Source organism: Gadus macrocephalus, chromosome 17 (assembly GCF_031168955.1).
Source record: "Gadus macrocephalus chromosome 17, ASM3116895v1".
Lineage (NCBI taxonomy): Eukaryota > Metazoa > Chordata > Actinopteri > Gadiformes > Gadidae > Gadus > Gadus macrocephalus.
In genome coordinates, this window is record NC_082398.1 from 1373684 (window position 1) to 1392573 (window position 18890).

At 48.5% G+C, this 18890-nt stretch overlaps 1 protein-coding gene across 4 annotated transcripts; it reads left to right on the plus strand.

The window, feature by feature from the left end:
* The first annotated feature begins 2960 nt into the window (after positions 1–2960).
* On the plus strand, positions 2961–18244 carry LOC132445524 (nuclear factor 1 B-type-like). Of its 4 annotated transcripts, XM_060035590.1 has the most exons (3): positions 9319–9609; positions 9696–9807; positions 14413–18244. In XM_060035590.1, the coding sequence occupies exons 2-3, from the start codon at positions 9790–9792 to the stop codon at positions 15139–15141; spliced, it is 747 nt and encodes a 248-aa protein (XP_059891573.1). In that variant the 5' UTR covers positions 9319–9609; positions 9696–9789; the 3' UTR covers positions 15142–18244. The 4 variants fall into 4 exon arrangements, with proteins under 4 accessions (XP_059891571.1, XP_059891573.1, XP_059891572.1 ...); XM_060035588.1 differs by lacking the exons at positions 9319–9609; positions 9696–9807 and adding an exon at positions 2961–3124; XM_060035589.1 differs by lacking the exons at positions 9319–9609; positions 9696–9807 and adding an exon at positions 11006–11638.
* Positions 18245–18890: the final 646 nt, after the last annotated feature.

Genomic DNA, 18890 nt, shown 5'->3' on the forward strand with positions numbered 1-18890 from the left:
GTCAGATGTTATGCAGATAAAATAAAGGGCATTTGGACAATGCCCTTAATGTGAGGAAAGTGCAAAAGAAAAAAAAAGAAATAATAGGAATTGGCTTCAGGGAGATGCTGAAGGCAGATTAACATATAGGCCTACCATTGACTCGTCATCCACTTACAGACCAAACTTTGGTTTTAACTTGATCAAAAACCTCCTTTTAGTTCCTGGAGATGAATATTCTCTATTTGAGCGAGCAGCTTCAGGATGGAGGTCTCTGGCAGCTGGACTTCCGGAAACCGGTAGAGATATTGATTGGCCTATTGATTTTCAAATGAGGTTTGTTCCTACAAAGTAGAAATCCCATTAAAATTTGAACTTGAAACTGTTAATCCAATCAACACGATGAAAAGTATTGATTTTCTACCTTAGAATCAATAGGACGCACCCTGCGCTATAATATATCCTGCTATTATATTCTGACGTTTCTCTTAAGCACACCTAAGGTGAATGAAAAGAAGAACCTTTTATGATACAATAATTATTTTCTGTATTTTGGTTTGAAATGTAATCACTCTTTTTATTACTGCAGTATACGTTCAAATTAACATCTATGTCAAACTGATTAGCTAAGTGTCATAAACCGGTGAGCCAATTTTGTACACCTTGAGAAAGGACTTTACAACATACTTTACATTTTCCAAACAAGACATCCACGCATCACATACACACCATGGCAACAGAACAAACAAATGTCCAAGCGTCAATCAAACAAAGACTTCTTCACAGCATTACTTCAAACGTCTTATGATGCATCATGGGTATTTGTATTCACCCATCAAAGAAATCCCTTATATTAAGAATCATTATTTTTCCTGTAGGGCTCCTATTGTCATTCTGGAGTAATCACAAATAATATTTATTAATAATAATAATAATAATAATAAAATGGTATTTTTGAAATGAGAATATCGTTCCAATCATACTTTATTTACATAGCTTTATTGCCTAAAGCTCAAAAGATTTGAACGCAAATTAAATTCAAAGTGCTTTACATAATAAACACAAACGGGTTGCTTTAACCAAGAATCAATCAGTACAATTAAAAATAAAATTGACAAATGCATAAAAGGACCCCTTACATAAAAGCTATAGTCTAAAATGGTGAGTTTTACATATATCATATAGGCCTACATATAGACCATAGCAAAAAACGTTGATGAATGGATTCATATTCATCCTCGTTCAAGTGCTCATGGGCTCAATCCGGCCTAGGTACTCAGGGTGGGGGTGCGGTGGGGGGGGGGCTGGCTAGACGGATTGCGTCATCAAGCGTCCCGGGACCACTTGCTAATGCCTCCCACAGCTCCTGGACGTCCAGCTGCCGTTGAATGACTTCAGCGAGGAGGTTTGGAATGCGGCCGGTGGAGAAAAGCTCCATTCAGAGCCAGAGGACATGGGAATGGAGCGGCAGCCATGTTTATTTACACGGCTTATTCAGATGTGTAAATCCACTGAAACACAGACCGGTGCGCAAAACCATCAAGTGGTGAGGGGTAGATCAGTACCGGGGAATTAATTTATGAGTCAACTCTCAAGGGTCTAAGACTTGATTTATATTCAATATACAGTTATACAGTGTACGCATCTTCAATCCACAGGCCTCTGATTTAGATTTTCAGGAGATTATATAATCAAAATAACCCCTTTGCTACTGCTGTTGATAGAAGCCATGTTTCTCTGCTTCAGTCGATGGACAGGAACAGATCCTGGTTGAAGATTATAAGATCCTATTTTATGAAGATTATAAAGATTATAAAGGGGTTGATGGAGCCTCCTAATACAAAGGCTGGATGTATGATGTCTGTTGAACAGAACTCCTTTTTCACGCTCTTCACTTCAGAACATGGAAGAAGGTTTTGTATATGCCTCTCCGTTTAACCTTGAATGTTGACTGTGTGTGTGTGTGTGTGGGTGTGTGTTTGTGTGTGTGTGTGTGTGTGTGTGTGTGTGTGTGTGTGTGCACGCACTGTGTTTGTACCATCCTAACGAGGCTGCATCATTATCCAATCCGTTTTTTTTTTGTTGCAATAAGTGAATCATAAATATTCACCAGCTAATGAATATTTATGTGCAGCTCATACCTAATACACAATTATCTATCTTGGTGATGTCATTACTTTAACAACACATCGCCCGGGCAACATCACACAAATACATGGAAGGGGTAAATTAATTAGCGTCAGGCGATCAATTACAGCAATTAACCAGCAGAGTTTATAAGTTATCCGATGAGCGCTGGTTATTATTCATCAGGGTGGACACGAGTCTGTCGTTAGTTGACTGTCTCAGATCATCAGCAGTCTGATCTCCTGTGCAGTCCCAGTTATTCACTTACAGCTTTGGCGCAGTGATGTATTTAATCTATAACTACTACATCTGACCTAATGTTGGACTCCAAACACCATGTGTTGAAGGCCAGCCATGTGATTTGAGTTGAGCAGTAGTGGTGTGTGTGTGCGTGTGCGTGCAAGCCTGGGTGTGTGTGAATGTGTGTGCGAGCGAGTGTCTGTGCCTGTGTACGCGTGAGTGTGGTGGTGGCGTGTGTGTTTTGTGTGCGTGCGTAGGTGTGTGAGTTTTCGAGCGTGTGTGCATGCGTGCGTGTGCGAGAAAGCATGTCTGTGTGTGTGTGTGAGGTAGCGTTTGTGTGTGTGTGTGCGAGCGTGTGCGTGCATGCGTGTGCGTGTGCGTGTGCGTGTGTGTGTGGGTACCGGGGGGTTACACAGTGCCACAGCTTGTGCCATTACACCCAGCGCAGCTTCAAGTCAACAGGGTCAACTTTTGTTGCACTCCACTGCGCCGCCCCCCCCCCCCCCCCCCCCTCCCCTCCCCCTCCCCTCATTACACTCAGTCTGTCTCTGCCCGGCTCTGATTGGCCCTCTTCTCCGGGCCCGGCCTGCGGTTCCTCCCCCCCCCCTCTGCTCCTCTCCTCTCCTGATGAGCGTCCCTCTGATCCGGGCGGATGGATCGGTTCGGACCCAGCGGCCCCGGGCCCCACGGCCCCGCGGTCAGGATGAGCGGGACCCCCGGCGACCGCGCCGTCAAGTGGCAGCTCTGCTACGACACCGCGGCCCGGACCTGGTGGATGGTGAGTGGCTGCGGCCCGGGGGCTGGGCCGGGGGCTGGGCCGGGGCTGGGCCGGGGCTGGGCCGGGGCTGGGCCGGGGCTGGGCCGGGGCTGGGCTGGGCTGGGTGATGGGTGCTGTTGAGGGGATGTTGTGGTTCTGTTGTGGTGCTGTTGTGGTTCTGTTGTGGTTCTGTTGTGGTTCTGTTGTGGTTCTGTTGAGGGGATGTTGTGGTTCTGTTGTGGTTCTGTTGTGGTTCTGTTGTGGGTGCTGTTGTGGTTCTGTTGTGGTTCTGTTGTGGTTCTGTTGTGGTTCTGTTGTGGGTGCTGTTGTGGTTCTGTTGTGGTTCTGTTGTGGTTCTGTTGTGGTTCTGTTGTGGGTGCTGTTGTGGTTCTGTTGTGGTTCTGTTGTGGGTGCTGTTGTGGTTCTGTTGTGGTTCTGTTGTGGTTCTGTTGTGGTTCTGTTGTGGTTCTGTTGTGGTTCTGTTGTGGGTGCTGTTGTGGTTCTGTTGTGGTTCTGTTGTGGTGACCCTGCAGTCAGGGAGACCTTTGCCGTCTGTCTCCGTCACCCCTCGGGGGGAAGGTGTCTCTTTATGGGTGGTGTCTCGGTATGGGTGGTGTCTTGATGGTCGTTGTATGGGTGGTGTCTCGTGGTCGTTGTGTGGGTGGTGTCTCGGTGGTCGTTGTGTGGGTGGTGTTTCGTGGTCGTTGTGTGGGTGGTGTCTCGGTGGTCGTTGTATGGGTGGTGTCTCGTGGTCGTTGTGTGGGTGGTGTTTCGTGGTCGTTGTGTGGGTGGTGTTTCGTGGTCGTTGTATGGGTGGTGTCTCGGTGGTCGTTGTGTGGGTGGTGTTTCGTGGTCGTTGTGTGGGTGGTGTCTCGGTGGTCGTTGTATGGGTGGTGTCTCGTGGTCATTGTGTGGGTGGTGTCTCGGTGGTCGTTGTATGGGTGGTGTCTCGGTGGTCGTTGTATGGGTGGTGTCTCGGTGGTCGTTGTATGGGTGGTGTCTCGGTGGTCGTTGTGTGGGTGGTGTCTCGGTGGTCGTTGTATGGGTGGTGTTTCGTGGTCGTTGTGTGGGTGGTGTTTCGTGGTCTTTGTGTGGGTGGTGTTTCGTGGTCGTTGTGTGGGTGGTGTCTCGGTGGTCGTTGTATGGGTGGTGTCTCGGTGGTCGTTGTGTGGGTGGTGTTTCGTGGTCGTTGTATGGGTGGTGTTTCGTGGTCGTTGTGTGGGTGGTGTTTCGTGGTCGTTGTGTGGGTGGTGTTTCGTGGTCGTTGTGTGGGTGGTGTTTCGTGGTCGTTGTATGGGTGGTGTTTCGTGGTCGTTGTGTGGGTGGTGTTTCGTGGTCGTTGTGTGGGTGGTGTTTCGTGGTCGTTGTATGGGTGGTGTTTCGTGGTCGTTGTGTGGGTGGTGTTTCGTGGTCGTTGTATGGGTGGTGTTTCGTGGTCGTTGTGTGGGTGGTGTTTCGTGGTCGTTGTATGGGTGGTGTTTCGTGGTCGTTGTATGGGTGGTGTCTCGGTGGTCGTTGTATGGGTGGTGTTTCGTGGTCGTTGTATGGGTGGTGTTTCGTGGTCGTTGTGTGGGTGGTGTTTCGTGGTCGTTGTGTGGGTGGTGTTTCGTGGTCGTTGTGTGGGTGGTGTTTCGTGGTCGTTGTGTGGGTGGTGTTTCGTGGTCGTTGTATGGGTGGTGTTTCGTGGTCGTTGTGTGGGTGGTGTTTCGTGGTCGTTGTGTGGGTGGTGTTTCGTGGTCGTTGTATGGGTGGTGTTTCGTGGTCGTTGTGTGGGTGGTGTTTCGTGGTCGTTGTATGGGTGGTGTCTCGGTGGTCGTTGTATGGGTGGTGTCTCGGTGGTCGTTGTGTGGGTGGTGTTTCGTGGTCGTTGTGTGGGTGGTGTTTCGTGGTCGTTGTATGGGTGGTGTTTCGTGGTCGTTGTATGGGTGGTGTCTCGGTGGTCGTTGTATGGGTGGTGTCTCGGTGGTCGTTGTATGGGTGGTGTTTCGTGGTCGTTGTGTGGGTGGTGTTTCGTGGTCGTTGTATGGGTGGTGTTTCGTGGTCGTTGTGTGGGTGGTGTTTCGTGGTCGTTGTATGGGTGGTGTTTCGTGGTCGTTGTGTGGGTGGTGTTTCGTGGTCGTTGTATGGGTGGTGTTTCGTGGTCGTTGTATGGGTGGTGTCTCGGTGGTCGTTGTATGGGTGGTGTTTCGTGGTCGTTGTATGGGTGGTGTTTCGTGGTCGTTGTGTGGGTGGTGTTTCGTGGTCGTTGTGTGGGTGGTGTTTCGTGGTCGTTGAATGGGTGGTGTTTCGTGGTCGTTGTGTGGGTGGTGTTTCGTGGTCGTTGTGTGGGTGGTGTTTCGTGGTCGTTGAATGGGTGGTGTCTTGGTGGTCGTTGTATGGGTGGGGTCATGTTGGGTGTAGATGTGTTTGAAACAGGGAGGTTTAACTCCAGGGAGTTCTCACTGAGTGTCTAATTGGTGCATTGTGGGATGTTTTTGAAACTTTGTGAACCGTGAGTCAATTAAAACGCAGCTAATTGTTTCATTATGGGATGTTTCCGAAACTTTTTCGAAACATAAGCAAACGCTTCACCGAGGCCGAACTCTGACCTCTGGTTTGACGCCTATACCGGGATACGTAATTAAAACACATTCTTAAATCCGATCATTGTTTGAGGACAGAACGTGTGTGTGCCAACCTGGGGACAGCTTTCTGTTTAAATTCACGTTGTGCACACTATCCCATTCATTGTTTAGTCTAAAAAGAAAAAACGAAGTAAAAACACAGAATAGAACCATGCTTACCATCACGCCAACGAACACGGCGAGAGGAAGCTTTGGTCCCCAACGGATGAGCGACCGTAGGATGTCTCCAACCTGCGGCTGGCCCCCCACTGAACCTCTCCTCAGTGTTAATTTGATAGTGGGAAACAAAGAGCTTCTGTCCAACCCGCGCCTTTCCCAGGCTTCAAGAGCCACGCCAGCCTGACATTTCTTTCTGAATATTTATTTTACTCGTGTGACTGCCGCCATTGTTATGTGTCTCCACCCCGCCCCCCCCCCCCCCCCCCCCTCCCTCATCTTGATGCTCAGCTGCGTCTCAGAGGTTTTCGATTCCTCCACCACCACGCTTTCACCACAGGTCCCACCAAAACAACAACAAGGCTTTATTCTTACAAGACACTCAGCGGTGGTTAGAGCTCCAGACAGCAGTGGTTAGACACTACAGTGCAGAATCTCTTTATTCTACCGTAGCCAACGTTTTCTTAAGCTTCATGTTTGATTGGGATGTTTTATTTGTGAGGAGTAGTGGTCGTGTGATCGTCCCCGTCGTTGAGATGCTGGGCCAAAAGGGCGGGACATAACTTTCAAGAATGGGGCGCCCGCACACTGCTGCACGTCCAAAATGTTTAATAGTGCTGCAACGTTTTCAACGCAGTCGGGTCTTCCTCAGGCTACCTCGTTTGTGAGGGAACCTCTGAATGTTTTTTGAAAAGTTTCTGAGCCACTTTTGTGAGGATTGCCTGTCATCCATCGATGCGTTCATTTGAATGACTTTCTCTTTACTGCTGCCGGCTCCTGGACCCGGTCAGGCCCGGTCACTGAGTGGGTGTGTCTGCATAGTCACACTGTGACGCTATTTTACTGACGCAATGTGCTGTGCTGTCTGTGTGTGTGTGTGTGTGTGTGTGTGTGTGTATGCATTTTTATCAGTGTGTGTGTGTGTGTGTGTGTGTGTGTGTGTGCATGCACATATTTGAGTGTGTCTGTGTGTGTGCGTGCATGCTTGTGCGCACACACTTGTGTGTGTCTTTCTTTGTGTGTGTGTGTGTGTGTGTGTGTGTGTATGTGTGTGTGTGTGTGTGTGTGTGTGTATGCGAGTGAGCATATCTGCGTGAAAGGATGTGTGAGCCCCCTGACTCATGCACAGGGGTGCACGTGTCTGCGCGTTTGTAGTGCATGCGTGCGTGGGTGCCCGTGCGCGCGCGCGTGCGTGTGTGTCAAATCCAAAGGCATTCGCGGAGGCTTCTGCCAGAAAGCCACTTGCACCTATTAGCGCAAAAGTGCTCATACATCATTTGATTACTGAAATCATGAGGGCTAATTGGAAGTGCAAAGGGTGAAGTGTTCGGAGCCGTCGCCACCACCGCCGCAGTTTGCCTCAGGAAGTGAAGTGTCAGCAAATGAAGTGTAATAAAAAAAAAAGAGAACAGACAAAGACGAATGCAGAGAGGAAGAGCGAGCATCGCTTCTCATTAGGCGGGCCCGGTGAGGGAATGAGTCGAGGAGGATGACGCGTGTCACCGGCGGGATCTGAAACCCTTGCGTCCTCTAAATGTGCACGTCTGCAAACAGAAGTTCTTCGGCCTCGCGGATGCGTCATGTAACTCTGAGATCCAATGCCTCTCGTTACAGAACAGATACGGGTGAATGAAACTCATTCAGGAGCTCATTCAATGACGAGTGGGGATAGGTCTACTTTGTGTCCACCTAAAAACATATTATAAATATATAGAGGGCAGCATAGACCTGTCAAACGCAGTCGGTAATATATGTCTAGATGCAAGTTCTGCCAGATAAAACGGTCTCCAGTTTATTCACTTCAGACGTGGTCAAGCCAATCTGTGAATGTTGTTAAGGTTGTAGCCTACAGCAGTGTTTGCAACGGCTGATAAAGGGTCAACAAGTAAAAGTTTAAACTAATACAATATTGAATACAAATCAAATATATATAATAATAATAGAAATGATTATTGTGATTTCTATCTATATATTCAACTATATTTCGGCCTATTTCGAATAATTAAAACATCTAAACAATTTAGAAATATATATATAGGCTACATATTTCCAACGGCTGTAGGGAAAAAGATGGGGTCATCCTTACGTCTCTGACAGGTCTTACTGCGCATGCTCCTCGCTGATAAGCAAACGAGTGTGTTCATAGTGCACCTTTTAGTGTTTGACGCAGCCTGTGTGTTCGGCTCAACACACTCCCACCTATAGAGGCCTGATGTGTGGTGCATCGAGGAGGATAGGAGGCTGGTTCCAGCTGCGGCTTCTGAAACGAGGCACAAGGTGAGGGAGGGCCTCCATGTGCGTAATGATACCTTCTCTTCTCTCTATGCATGCAGGTTGGGATTTTAAAAACTAAACCACGTTGAATTCCTGTAACGCATATCAATGCCTTAAAAATGAAATAAAATAAAAGATAAAATTAAGAATTATTCTAATTTCAAACTAAATAATAAAGAAATATTTTTACGTTGATTATTTCAATAAGAAAGGAAAAAACACTCGCTTTTTCGTCTGCTATGGTTTCGGATCTCATTACGTGGTATTTCCTATCTCCTCAACGTGGTCCATGAGCAAAGTGGCCACGAGGCGGCAGCACCTCCTCAGCAGAGGGGATCTGAACCCTCCGTCTGCTCCTCCGCCGTCAGAGGAACACACAACAAGCGTTCAGGCCCGCAGAATCACAGCTTATTATAATATATATAAACTGAGTAGCGTTTAAAGACCTGCAAAGATCCACTACAATTCACAACCCCCCAAAAAACCTCTAATTAATCTTTGATTTCAGGGTAACACGGTAAAGAAAAACCACCGCCAGGACGTGCTATTAATTTATATTAAATTGTATTATTATAATGGATAGAGTGCATCGTATTGGGTGTGTGTGTGTGCCTTGATGTGAGGGGGGGGGAATTCTCAAAATTCACACCGTTATGCATGAGGCGAATCCAAACGCTGTAACGACATGAATGATCATCTGATCCTCAATCAAGAATATTAATATGAATATAAATATGGGTGTGTTGAACATGTTGGTTAATAACGAGATAATGCGAGAGGTTTGGTCAGCTTTTAAGGCAGGTCTACTCAAAACCAGGTTCCCAGAGCCGAGGCCTGCTCACAGAATAGCCCTACATCTGGGTGATTTATTATTTTAATCATTCGTGCTATTACTGAGTTATCTATAAATAGCAGATATATTGCATTTTTTCCCCTCTGCTAATGTTGATAATGATGACCCTCTTTTCCAATTAATTAGGGCTTGAATTATTATTATTCTCCGTGCTTCCTGTCACATTGTGGCCCACCAGCAATGTCCGCGACCATGGCGGTATAACTTTATTATCTCGACCTCCTCGCTGCAGACTTTACCCGCCGTGCGCAAAGTCATGCATGTTCCCCTCCAGTGTCCAGCAGTGGGCTGTCACGTGTCAGGCGACCACTGCTCTGCAAACCCACCAGCAGTGCGTCAGGCGAGCGGAAGTCAGGGGCCTGGGGTGCAGGGTTTAGTCCCGGGGCAGTGGCTCTGGCCAATGGGGAGGCGAGGATTCAAGTTCTAGTGCAAAAGGCTTTTTTCCCTTCCTGGCTGGAAAGCCGGACGGCGGGTCGGAGAGAGTGGAGGCGGAGACCCAGCACCGAGAACTCCTCTTCTGGACCCGGTTCAAGTCCGCAGCGTCGAGCCCATCCGAGGAGAAAGACTCGCAAAGGAAAGGGAAGATCAGGAAAAAAAAAGTTTGCACGCTTTTTATATTTTTTTCTCAACTGCCTTGTGCCAAGATTTGTCTTCCGGTGTTGACTCTTTTTTTTTGCACTGCGAGGGGAAAACAAATCCAGAGCAGAAAGTTGAACGTGAGAAATGTGAAGCTGACGGCTTGGGTGTCCACAGACTCCAGGATCCCCCCCAGTTAATACATGCAGTACAGTGCCATGGTACGTGGAACGGGTTACTACTGGTTTGCGGTGTGCTGCTGCGCAATAACGTGTCATAATAACTTGTAATAACGTGTGTAACAGACGTGTTGGGTCGATGTGTCGTGCCTGGCCGTGATGAGTATCACGCGTGCCAAGGGAAACGCGAACAGTCATTCGACTGGAGAGGAAAAAAAAGAGAAAGTGGGTTACATGGCTGACGCGAATGAGTGGACGACTGCAGCGCCAGAATAGTAGTGGATTTGGCACCGAATCCCTTCGCCTGCGCTAACCTTCCCGCCCGGTTATTGGCAAATGAACTTCTGCTGGAATGTGGACAATTCTATAGGTCACCATACATACATACGCACGCACACACACACACACACACACACACACACACACACACACACACACACACACACACACACACACACACACACACACACACACACACACACACACACACACACACACACACACACACACACACACACACACAACAAACCAATGCACAGGTAAATTCTTTATTATTTAAAAGACAGGTCAATTCTTTATTTCCTCATCTCTCTCTCTCTCACACACACACACACACACACACACACACACACACACACACACACACACACACACACACACACACACACACACACACACACACACACACACACACACACACACACACACACACACACGCACACAAGTTCAACTTGGTACCAGGGGCCTGTCTATCCATTAGGAAAATTAGAAGTATACTTTCCCTCCCACCCCAGCCAGACTGATTCTGCAGAAAGTCGGCAGCCCCGCCCCCCGATCAGATTTAAATCTATATTCTAAATGTTATTGAATACTCATTACATGTTTGATCCAGCGCAATGCAACTACATGTTTTTAACGTTGGAGATCTGGAATAGTTATGCTGAAATACTTAAAAGATCTCCCCCCCCCCTCCGTAAATATTCCGGAACAAAGTCAAGGTGTACAAGGACAGAATAGATGTGTCCATTCCGTTTATATATCGGACTGTGAGCTCTGTGGGCCAAGGTCCGTCGCTCATTAAATAATTCTCACCGAGTGGGAAGCGACTGAAAGTGGGGGAGAGAGATAGAGAGAGAGAGAGAGAGGGGGGAGAGACAAAAAGGGAAAGAGAGAAAGGGGGAGAGAGAGACAGAGGGGGGGGGGGGGGGGTAGATGAGGAGGTGGTGGGATGGAAGGATATGGAATGTGTGTTTGGAGGAGGAGGAGGAGGAGGAGGCGTGTGACTGTGTAATTACGTGGGGTGAAAGAAAGAAAAAAAACAAAGTTGGGTCTGATTTGCTGGATCGTGCAGCAGGCTGAGAGCTGAGCGAAGGCGGCTCCACTCGCGATCCGTCCTCTGATCAAGTTGGAAACGGGAAGGGTACACCCGGAGCAGAGGAGCCTCTCTCTCTCTCTCTCTCTCTCTCTCTCTCTCTCTCTCTCTCTCTATGCTATAAAACAAGAAGCCGTCGCCAATTTGGAGGCGCGGACGAGAGATATAATCCAGTAGAGCGATCTCTCTTTTTACGCATACGAATATTTACAGAATATTCGCAGAGCTCCGATCAAGTTCAGACATTTTTTCCCTCGGTTTTGAATCGCCTGCGTTTTCAGTTTTTATATTCTATCGCAGAATCGACAATCTTTGGATCAGGGGGGAAAACCTTGATGGATGTTCTTGGATAGCCCGGTTCCACGCGGATAAAGTGCAGAAGAGTCGTGCGCGCTGCACGGGCATGGCGCGGTGAGGTGACCCTGCGCTCCGAGAGGAACCCTTCGCACCACGTTGATTCACAGCCGGGTCGCCATGTATTCGCCCATTTGTCTCACTCAGGTATTTCTGTCTTTTATTCAATTTCAACCGGTTCTTGGATTAATGCAACCGGCAGCCCCCGTTTTCCTCACCGACCGAATTCATTTCTTCGTTTTCCTGCATGTTGTCGCTGCTTTGGGTGTTGCATGCATGCGTTGTGTTGATCGCGTGGAGACGCATAGACCCCGACACTAAACCCGGGTCGGATCGTGTTAGAGTGTGTCTCATCGCCTTACATTGATTTGGAGGTAAAGGCACAAACCGTGAGACACGCTCAGTTTATGCGTAAAGTTGTGCGTAAGTGCATTACTCGTTTAGTTGTGCAACCTGGAATGTATTTTTAATTTATTTACAGACGTGGAGGTATAGTTCCCTCACTGAGCTGCACCGACTTTGAGTTTGTGTGTTTTTGTGGTTTATACTCTGCATTACAATTAGTAGATTGTATTTTTTTATTGTATTTTATTAGGCCCTGTTCAGCAAATGCCTTTGAATCCCAATCGATACCCCTTCACGCTGTTAAAACGGAACTGGAAGGAGATAAAGTGCCCTTCTCGACTCGAGGAAGATCCGACTAATGACAAAGTTAATTCCCAAAGTTGGAGGAGTAGCCGTCTGTTTTGGCTGACTCAGTCTGACTGTTTATATTTGACTTGGCATAAGTCAGTGATTGACTGAGATGTGGTTTAGTTTGTACTTAAGAGGATTGTGCTTTTATGGCTTCGGCTGAAGTGTATAGCCCGGGCCTCCAAGCCATTTATCTTCCGAGCTGTTTGGCTGCAGACTTTATATCTTAAAGAATCATAAAATAGTGTGGGACTTCTGAGGTCAGCCAGCCCGAGGTGGGGGAATATTAACGAAGGTGGTGTCCACGGCAGAACATGTTGTCCTGGACTTGGATTTTTATGTAATTATTATTTTCTTTTTTAGTTTGCACATGGAAACTGAAATGGCCTCAGTTTGTAATGAAATATTATACAAATCACACTATGGACAAAAAAACTAGAATTATATAATTTACATGACACATACATTACTCAGTTTTTTTAAAGTTTTGGGTAAAAACATTACAGTGTTTCTCCGGAAAATATCAGAATACAAAACCATGCATTTGTCTTTATTTATATTTTTATTTCTGCAGCGTGTAAAGCCTGAAACATGCCTTTAGTTTGTCACTCTCTGAGGTTCGCTCGAAGGCTTTTTGTTTTATTGCTTGAAAGTGTGTATCAAGAGTGCTATGCCTTCTTAGGAAAGCTCACTCACGGCACCGACACACTCTCTCACACACACACACACACACACACACACACACACACACACACACACACACACACACACACACACACACACACACACACACACACACACACACACACACACACACTCACACACGTAGAGACACAGGGAGGGGATTTCTGTGGTTTCCCATGCTTGCCTGCTTCTCCAAAGAACAATATGTGGTTTTAACTCTTCAAAGACCCACTTAAATGAGGCATCTTATGGTTTATTCAATTTGACATTTTAATGACCTTAAAACAATGCCAAGTTCCCCTTTCCATGTTTCTCCTTCTGTTGCTACGATTTTAAAATGTTTAAACCCAAACCAACACTCTTAGTATTGCATCCAAAACTTAAACTCAGTCGTGTATAATTTTCACTTTAATGATGTTCATTTAATTCAATTTGTATTTCATCGGAGCTTGAATATAAACATGTTATTCTTTAAATTCTTACGTTCATGTTTCTGAGAATGGACCAATTATTATAATCAAACTATAAAATATGACCCGTCTAACCACGGCTCATATTTTATAGTTTTCATGTCGGGCTAAAATTATGACTCAAGTATGTGGTTTGGTTTGTGTGGTCAGCGTAGCTGCACAAATGAACCGGTGTGATGTTTCACCCAACATTTCACCTGAATGCGACAATCTGAACCCCTCGATTTTAACAACTCTCAGAAATCACCCGTCTCCCACAACAAAATGATCCTCTCGTCAAACATATCTCGTGAACAATTTTACTTTAAAAGCAACTTCTCCCAGGTTCCTTCTCGTCCCCCAAGTTCAGCTCTTGTACGTCCCCGCAGTGGGTGCGTGATCGAGGCCCTCTCCCAACACGTCTGCACCGGCTAGGAATGCATTTCAATCTGTTTAGTTCTGCTGCTAATTTATTGGATTGATTTGACCCAGTCCTCGCTTTTGGACTGGTACGTTTTATCTTTTGGTTAATATTTGACGGATAAGTCCTCATGAGCAAGCGGGAATAGTTTGATAAGAGCTGGTGTGTGTGTGTCGGTGTGTGTAAAGGCGCTCAGAGCATTCTCCTCAACCCAGCGAGTGTTGGAACGAGAGAGAGGGAGAGAGAGCAGAGAGGGGGCAGACACTCCAGCGCATTCACTGCTCGTTGTGCTCCGAGCTATTGTGGCGTCGCCGCCGTTTGAACGCAAACACTGGATTTCCTTGTTGTGCCCTCAATACGTCCCCATACATCTCGGATGGTAATGCCAACATCGCACTCGTACTCGACTGGTGATTGTTTGTTTTGTCGTTAGTGAGTTTAGCCGCAGCCCACGACGTTGTGCGGTGCTGTGTTGGGTTGTGCGGCGGTTGTGTGTCGGGCAACAGTGTGTGTTCTAGTCGCTTCAGAGAAGTGTGATCCAGACTCAAAAGTCAACGTGTGTCGCTTGTCCAGAATGCCTGTCCTCTAGTCTAAACGCCGTCTCCTGTTCTCTCTCTCCCCCTTCTGTCTCCCCCTCTCTCCCTTCACCTCCCCTACCCGGCGCCCGACCCCAGGATGAGTTCCACCCCTTCATCGAGGCGCTGCTGCCGCACGTGCGCGCCATCGCCTACACCTGGTTCAACCTGCAGGCCCGCAAGCGCAAGTACTTCAAGAAGCACGAGAAGCGCATGTCCAAGGACGAGGAGCGTGCGGTGAAGGACGAGCTGCTGGGCGAGAAGGCCGAGGTGAAGCAGAAGTGGGCGTCGCGGCTGCTGGCCAAGCTGAGGAAGGACATTCGCCAAGAGTACCGCGAGGACTTTGTCCTCAGCGTCACCGGCAAGAAGCACCCGTGCTGCGTGCTGTCCAACCCCGACCAGAAGGGCAAGATCCGCCGCATCGACTGCCTGCGGCAGGCGGACAAAGTGTGGCGTCTGGACTTGGTGATGGTCATCCTCTTCAAAGGCATCCCCCTGGAGAGTACGGACGGAGAGCGGCTGGTCAAGTCCCCGCACTGCACCAACCCCGCGCTGTGCGTGCAGCCGCACCACATCACCGTGTCCGTCAAGGAGCTGGACTTGTTCCTGGCGTACTACGTCCAAGACCAAGGTAGGAAGGGGGGCCGGCCGGGAGTGTGTGTGGGAGGGTGGGGGGGAGGGGAGTGTGTGTGTGTTAGTATGGATGGGGTGATAAGGTCACACTCTGCTTTCTGGACTTGTGGTCTTTCAGTCTGGATGATGTCCAAGTGGGACGTCGTCATGGACTTGTTTGGGATTTGTCCTGCGATGATTTTATTCTGTTTGTAGGTTTTTATTTAGTCGGGTCATTTACATGCACCTGAATATATCCTCTTATATTACTGAGGCATTTTGGTTCAAACATAAAATATGGTATTTTTATTATTTATAATATTATGTTCTACAATATAATTTATACAAACTTAAAATAATTTATTCAAAATATTTTTGTACCAGCATATGATAAAGAATATCACATATTGTTATTTAAATATGTAATTTGCGTTACTCTTTACAAGATAGTAAATACACCTTTTTATTTATATTCATCATATATTTGAATAGTTTTGTTGGTTTTACATATTTGTTTTGCAAATTTTTTCAATTCAATTTCTTCACCGGATAGTTTTTTGTCTAGAAGATTTATTAGAAATTAAAATACAATGCTTTTTTAATACAAAGTCAATTGGGGGATACAATTGATAGATATTATAATTGGTTACATTCAGTTTGAATTATAATTATAATGATAATTGCAGTCATTATGATCCATCATTTTGATATATTCTTTCTATAATAACAAGTCGCCAGTCCTGCCATATTTGCAATTTTTATTTCTAACATGTTAGTAGTAGTAATAGTAAAATATATTTGGTAAATATATTCCATGATGTTAGCAGCCACACGTTTTGTAGTCAGTTTGGAGCTCTTTAAAGTAAGTTGAAACAGATCAATGGTTAGATTCAATCAATGGTGACTGCTGTTTTGGTTTTGTGAAAATATCAAATAAGCAAACAAAGAATCAAAATTTCCTCACATTCCCCCTTTTACAACAATTCCCGCAACCCAAATATTGTGATTCCAGCCTCCTTCTGTTTCCACTATCAATGAATTATCATCGTCTCAACACATGCGTCTGTTTTCTATAAATTAGTCATCGTTCAATTTTCACATCCAAACCCTAAAAATGCATTTTAATCTTTTTTTTTATTTTTTTTGCTGTAGTAGCACTGAATCCACTTGCACCCAAAGCGATCCCACCGTAGTCGAGGTAGAAATGTCCGTAGAGCTAGCTTGTAATCATGCAACACGAAGCGCCATTTTGTGTCTGATAAGTGCCAGGGAAAGCAGAAGGCACCGCAGAGAGGCAATAATGGTTGCCATTGGCACCAGGGTTGGCATCAGCCCCTCTTTTGTGTCTTTTGTAAGATGCCGTTGGTTGTCTCGTTTGCATCTGCTGTGGGTTTTAACTGTTCAGTATCAACCTTGGAGAAGCCTTTTTGGGGTACGATTTTAATATCACAAATGCTTGAATCGGATGTGAAACATACATTCTTTCACAATGTATACATTTGTCTTTTTCGGTTAAGGTTTCTATAAATGAGTGAAAGGATTGCGAGCTCATCATTTCCAGTTGTCCTCATCGTCACTATTTATTGTGAGTGAGATCTTACACGACGCTACATTGGCATTATTTCAAAAGTATTTCTCCGGTGGCGGCCGCGGTTTTCCGCCGCTCGGGAGGTGAAAGCGCTGTCTTCCCCTCTGCCTGCCAAACTGTGCCCATCTCTAGACAATGCAGCCATATTGTGGTAGCGTGTGGTGCGGCGCCATTTTGTTTTCCGCCGTGCCAGGGAGGCAGGGAAATGGCCAGTAATGGTTGTCAGAGGTTCGGAGGTTGGCATCAAACCCTCTTTGTTTGGATGCAGCGTGCCTTTGATTCGTCGGTTGGCATCCGCAATGCAGTGGGGCTGGTTGGAAAGTTTTCTGACACTGGCAGGATGGAGGCTGCTTCCTTTGTTCTGTTGCAAACTGTACGAAACAAACAAACAAACAAACAAACTGCTCGCGCGGTCCGACGCAAAGACGTGACCCGTGAAACGCGCGTCCTCCGAGGGGAGAGCGACCGTTGCGTAAACTGAACCGCGGCGCGGAACGCAGCGACGGAACCGGCCGCGACAGCGTCGGCGCTCGCGGCTCAGCGGCTCCTCTGCGGTCTGTCTCCGATGCGGCCGCGTGTGACCGCAACGGAAAACAACGAGAAAAAAAAAAAACCATCGCACACGGTGAAGTGTGTCGTCGTCTCATTCCCTCCAAAAAAGAAGCGGTATTAATGCGTTGGATTCCGACGTGTCCGATGCATGGTGCTCATGGCCTGCTGCCCTGGGAAAGGTCGCGGGTTTGGCAGCGGGGGTGTGACGGTTGGGTCCTGAGAGGGCACTCGTACTCTGTTGTTCGGGGGGCTCAGGCGCGATCCTCCCAGCGGAGACGTAGCACCCATGTGCATGCCCAGCTGAATGCCCACTGGGAAGCATGGAGTAGGGGGGTGGGGGGGATGGGGTGGCGGCTGGGGCATCCATTGTGCCAACTGGCAGGCCCCTCTCCCACACAGAGCCAGGGCCTCTCACGGCCACACTGCTGTTAACCTTGTTTGTGACCTACAGCGAGACTAAAAACAGAACAACAATGAGGAATCGTCCGCGCTGTCTTACCGCAGATTCCCCCCCTCTGACGGAAACAAACTGAAAGAATAAAGAGCCTAGAACGAGATGCCGCCGCCCACTGCGGCCTCACCTGCGCCGACTCTCTGGCGGTGAGCTGTGATTGGTGGAGGGGCGGTTCCCGCGTGCGGACGTGTCGCGGCAGGCCCCCGGTCTCAGCGGTGTGTTGTGATATCGCTCCCCAGCCCGTCGCAGAACCTCACGGAACGCATTAACCAGCGACCGGGAAACTGGAAAGGTTGGAATCCTTGGCGGTCTGACGTTGACAGAATCTGTGAGTCTGTCGACGTGAGAGACAGGACACATAAAGAGAAGGGACACGTCACTCTCGCCGTCGTCGTGGCGACTGGATCCGTCACCACCCGCCGTAAAACCACGCACAGATCTGCGGATAAGTGCAGGGGCTGTAATTGACCTCGTTTCTGCCCCAAAAGAAACCAATAATTCCGCACGGGCCCCCCATAAATCGTCCAGCCCGTGAACGCCCCCCCCCTCCCCCCCGCGCCTGACGGATCCTCTGGTGATCGGCGACACGAGCGGGTGGCTCCGCCGTCCCCGCGGGGGGGGGGGGGGCGGGAGAGGTCAAGGTCAAGCTGCTTTCATTACCCGGGTGCTGAAAGTTAACACGGCCGTAAAACATCATTACCTTACGCCAACCTCCACCTCCACGGGCCCCCGCGGTCGTGGACGGAGGGGCTTGTTTTACGAGGCCTAGACTTAGCCCGGGGGTCGCGGGGTCGTGACCCCGGCAGGGAGACGTGTCAGCCCCCCCTCTGAAGTGTAATTGAGCGAGGCGGCGGGTGAAAGGCGCGTCGCGGCACGTGCACCGGGGGAGGGAGGGAGGGTGGGGGAGGGAGGGAGGGAGGGGAGCTGCTTGTAAGCCCTCGTCGTTGACCTCTTCAGTCGGGGTCAAAGCGCTACCACTCCCGGATCACTGGTCGCCTTTTGGCAACTGTTTGGTCTCCCCCACCCCCCGCCCTCCTCCCCCCCCCCCCCACCCCCTCTACTGCCCCAACCACCTCCACCACCACCCCCACCACCTCCACCCCCCCCCCCCCCCCACCGCTGGCTGCGGTCCCGCTGGTTCAGTGCTCCTAAGTACGGGGGAGTGACGCATCGTCAACGACCACGGCCCCCCCCGCCAGACCCCTCTCCCCTCCTCCCCCTCGCCCCCCCCCCCCCGCTGGGTACGGGGGGCTCTGCTCCGCTGGTTCGTGGGAGGAACCGGTCGGGCGGGGGGGGGGGGCGACCTTCTTGGGTCGCGGGCCGAGGGTCTGTGACTAAGCACAACATCTATTCGCTCTCTCCCCCCTCCCC

What these genes read in the sequence shown, in the direction of transcription:
- LOC132445524 (XM_060035588.1), top strand. Translation starts at nt 2,999, where the DNA reads ATGGATCGGTTCGGACCCAGCGGCCCCGGGCCCCACGGCCCCGCGGTC. An exon ending in CGGCCCGGACCTGGTGGATG is followed by an intron (nt 3,125 to 14,412) that starts GTGAGTGGCTGC and finishes GCCCGACCCCAG; the next exon opens with GATGAGTTCCACCCCTTCAT.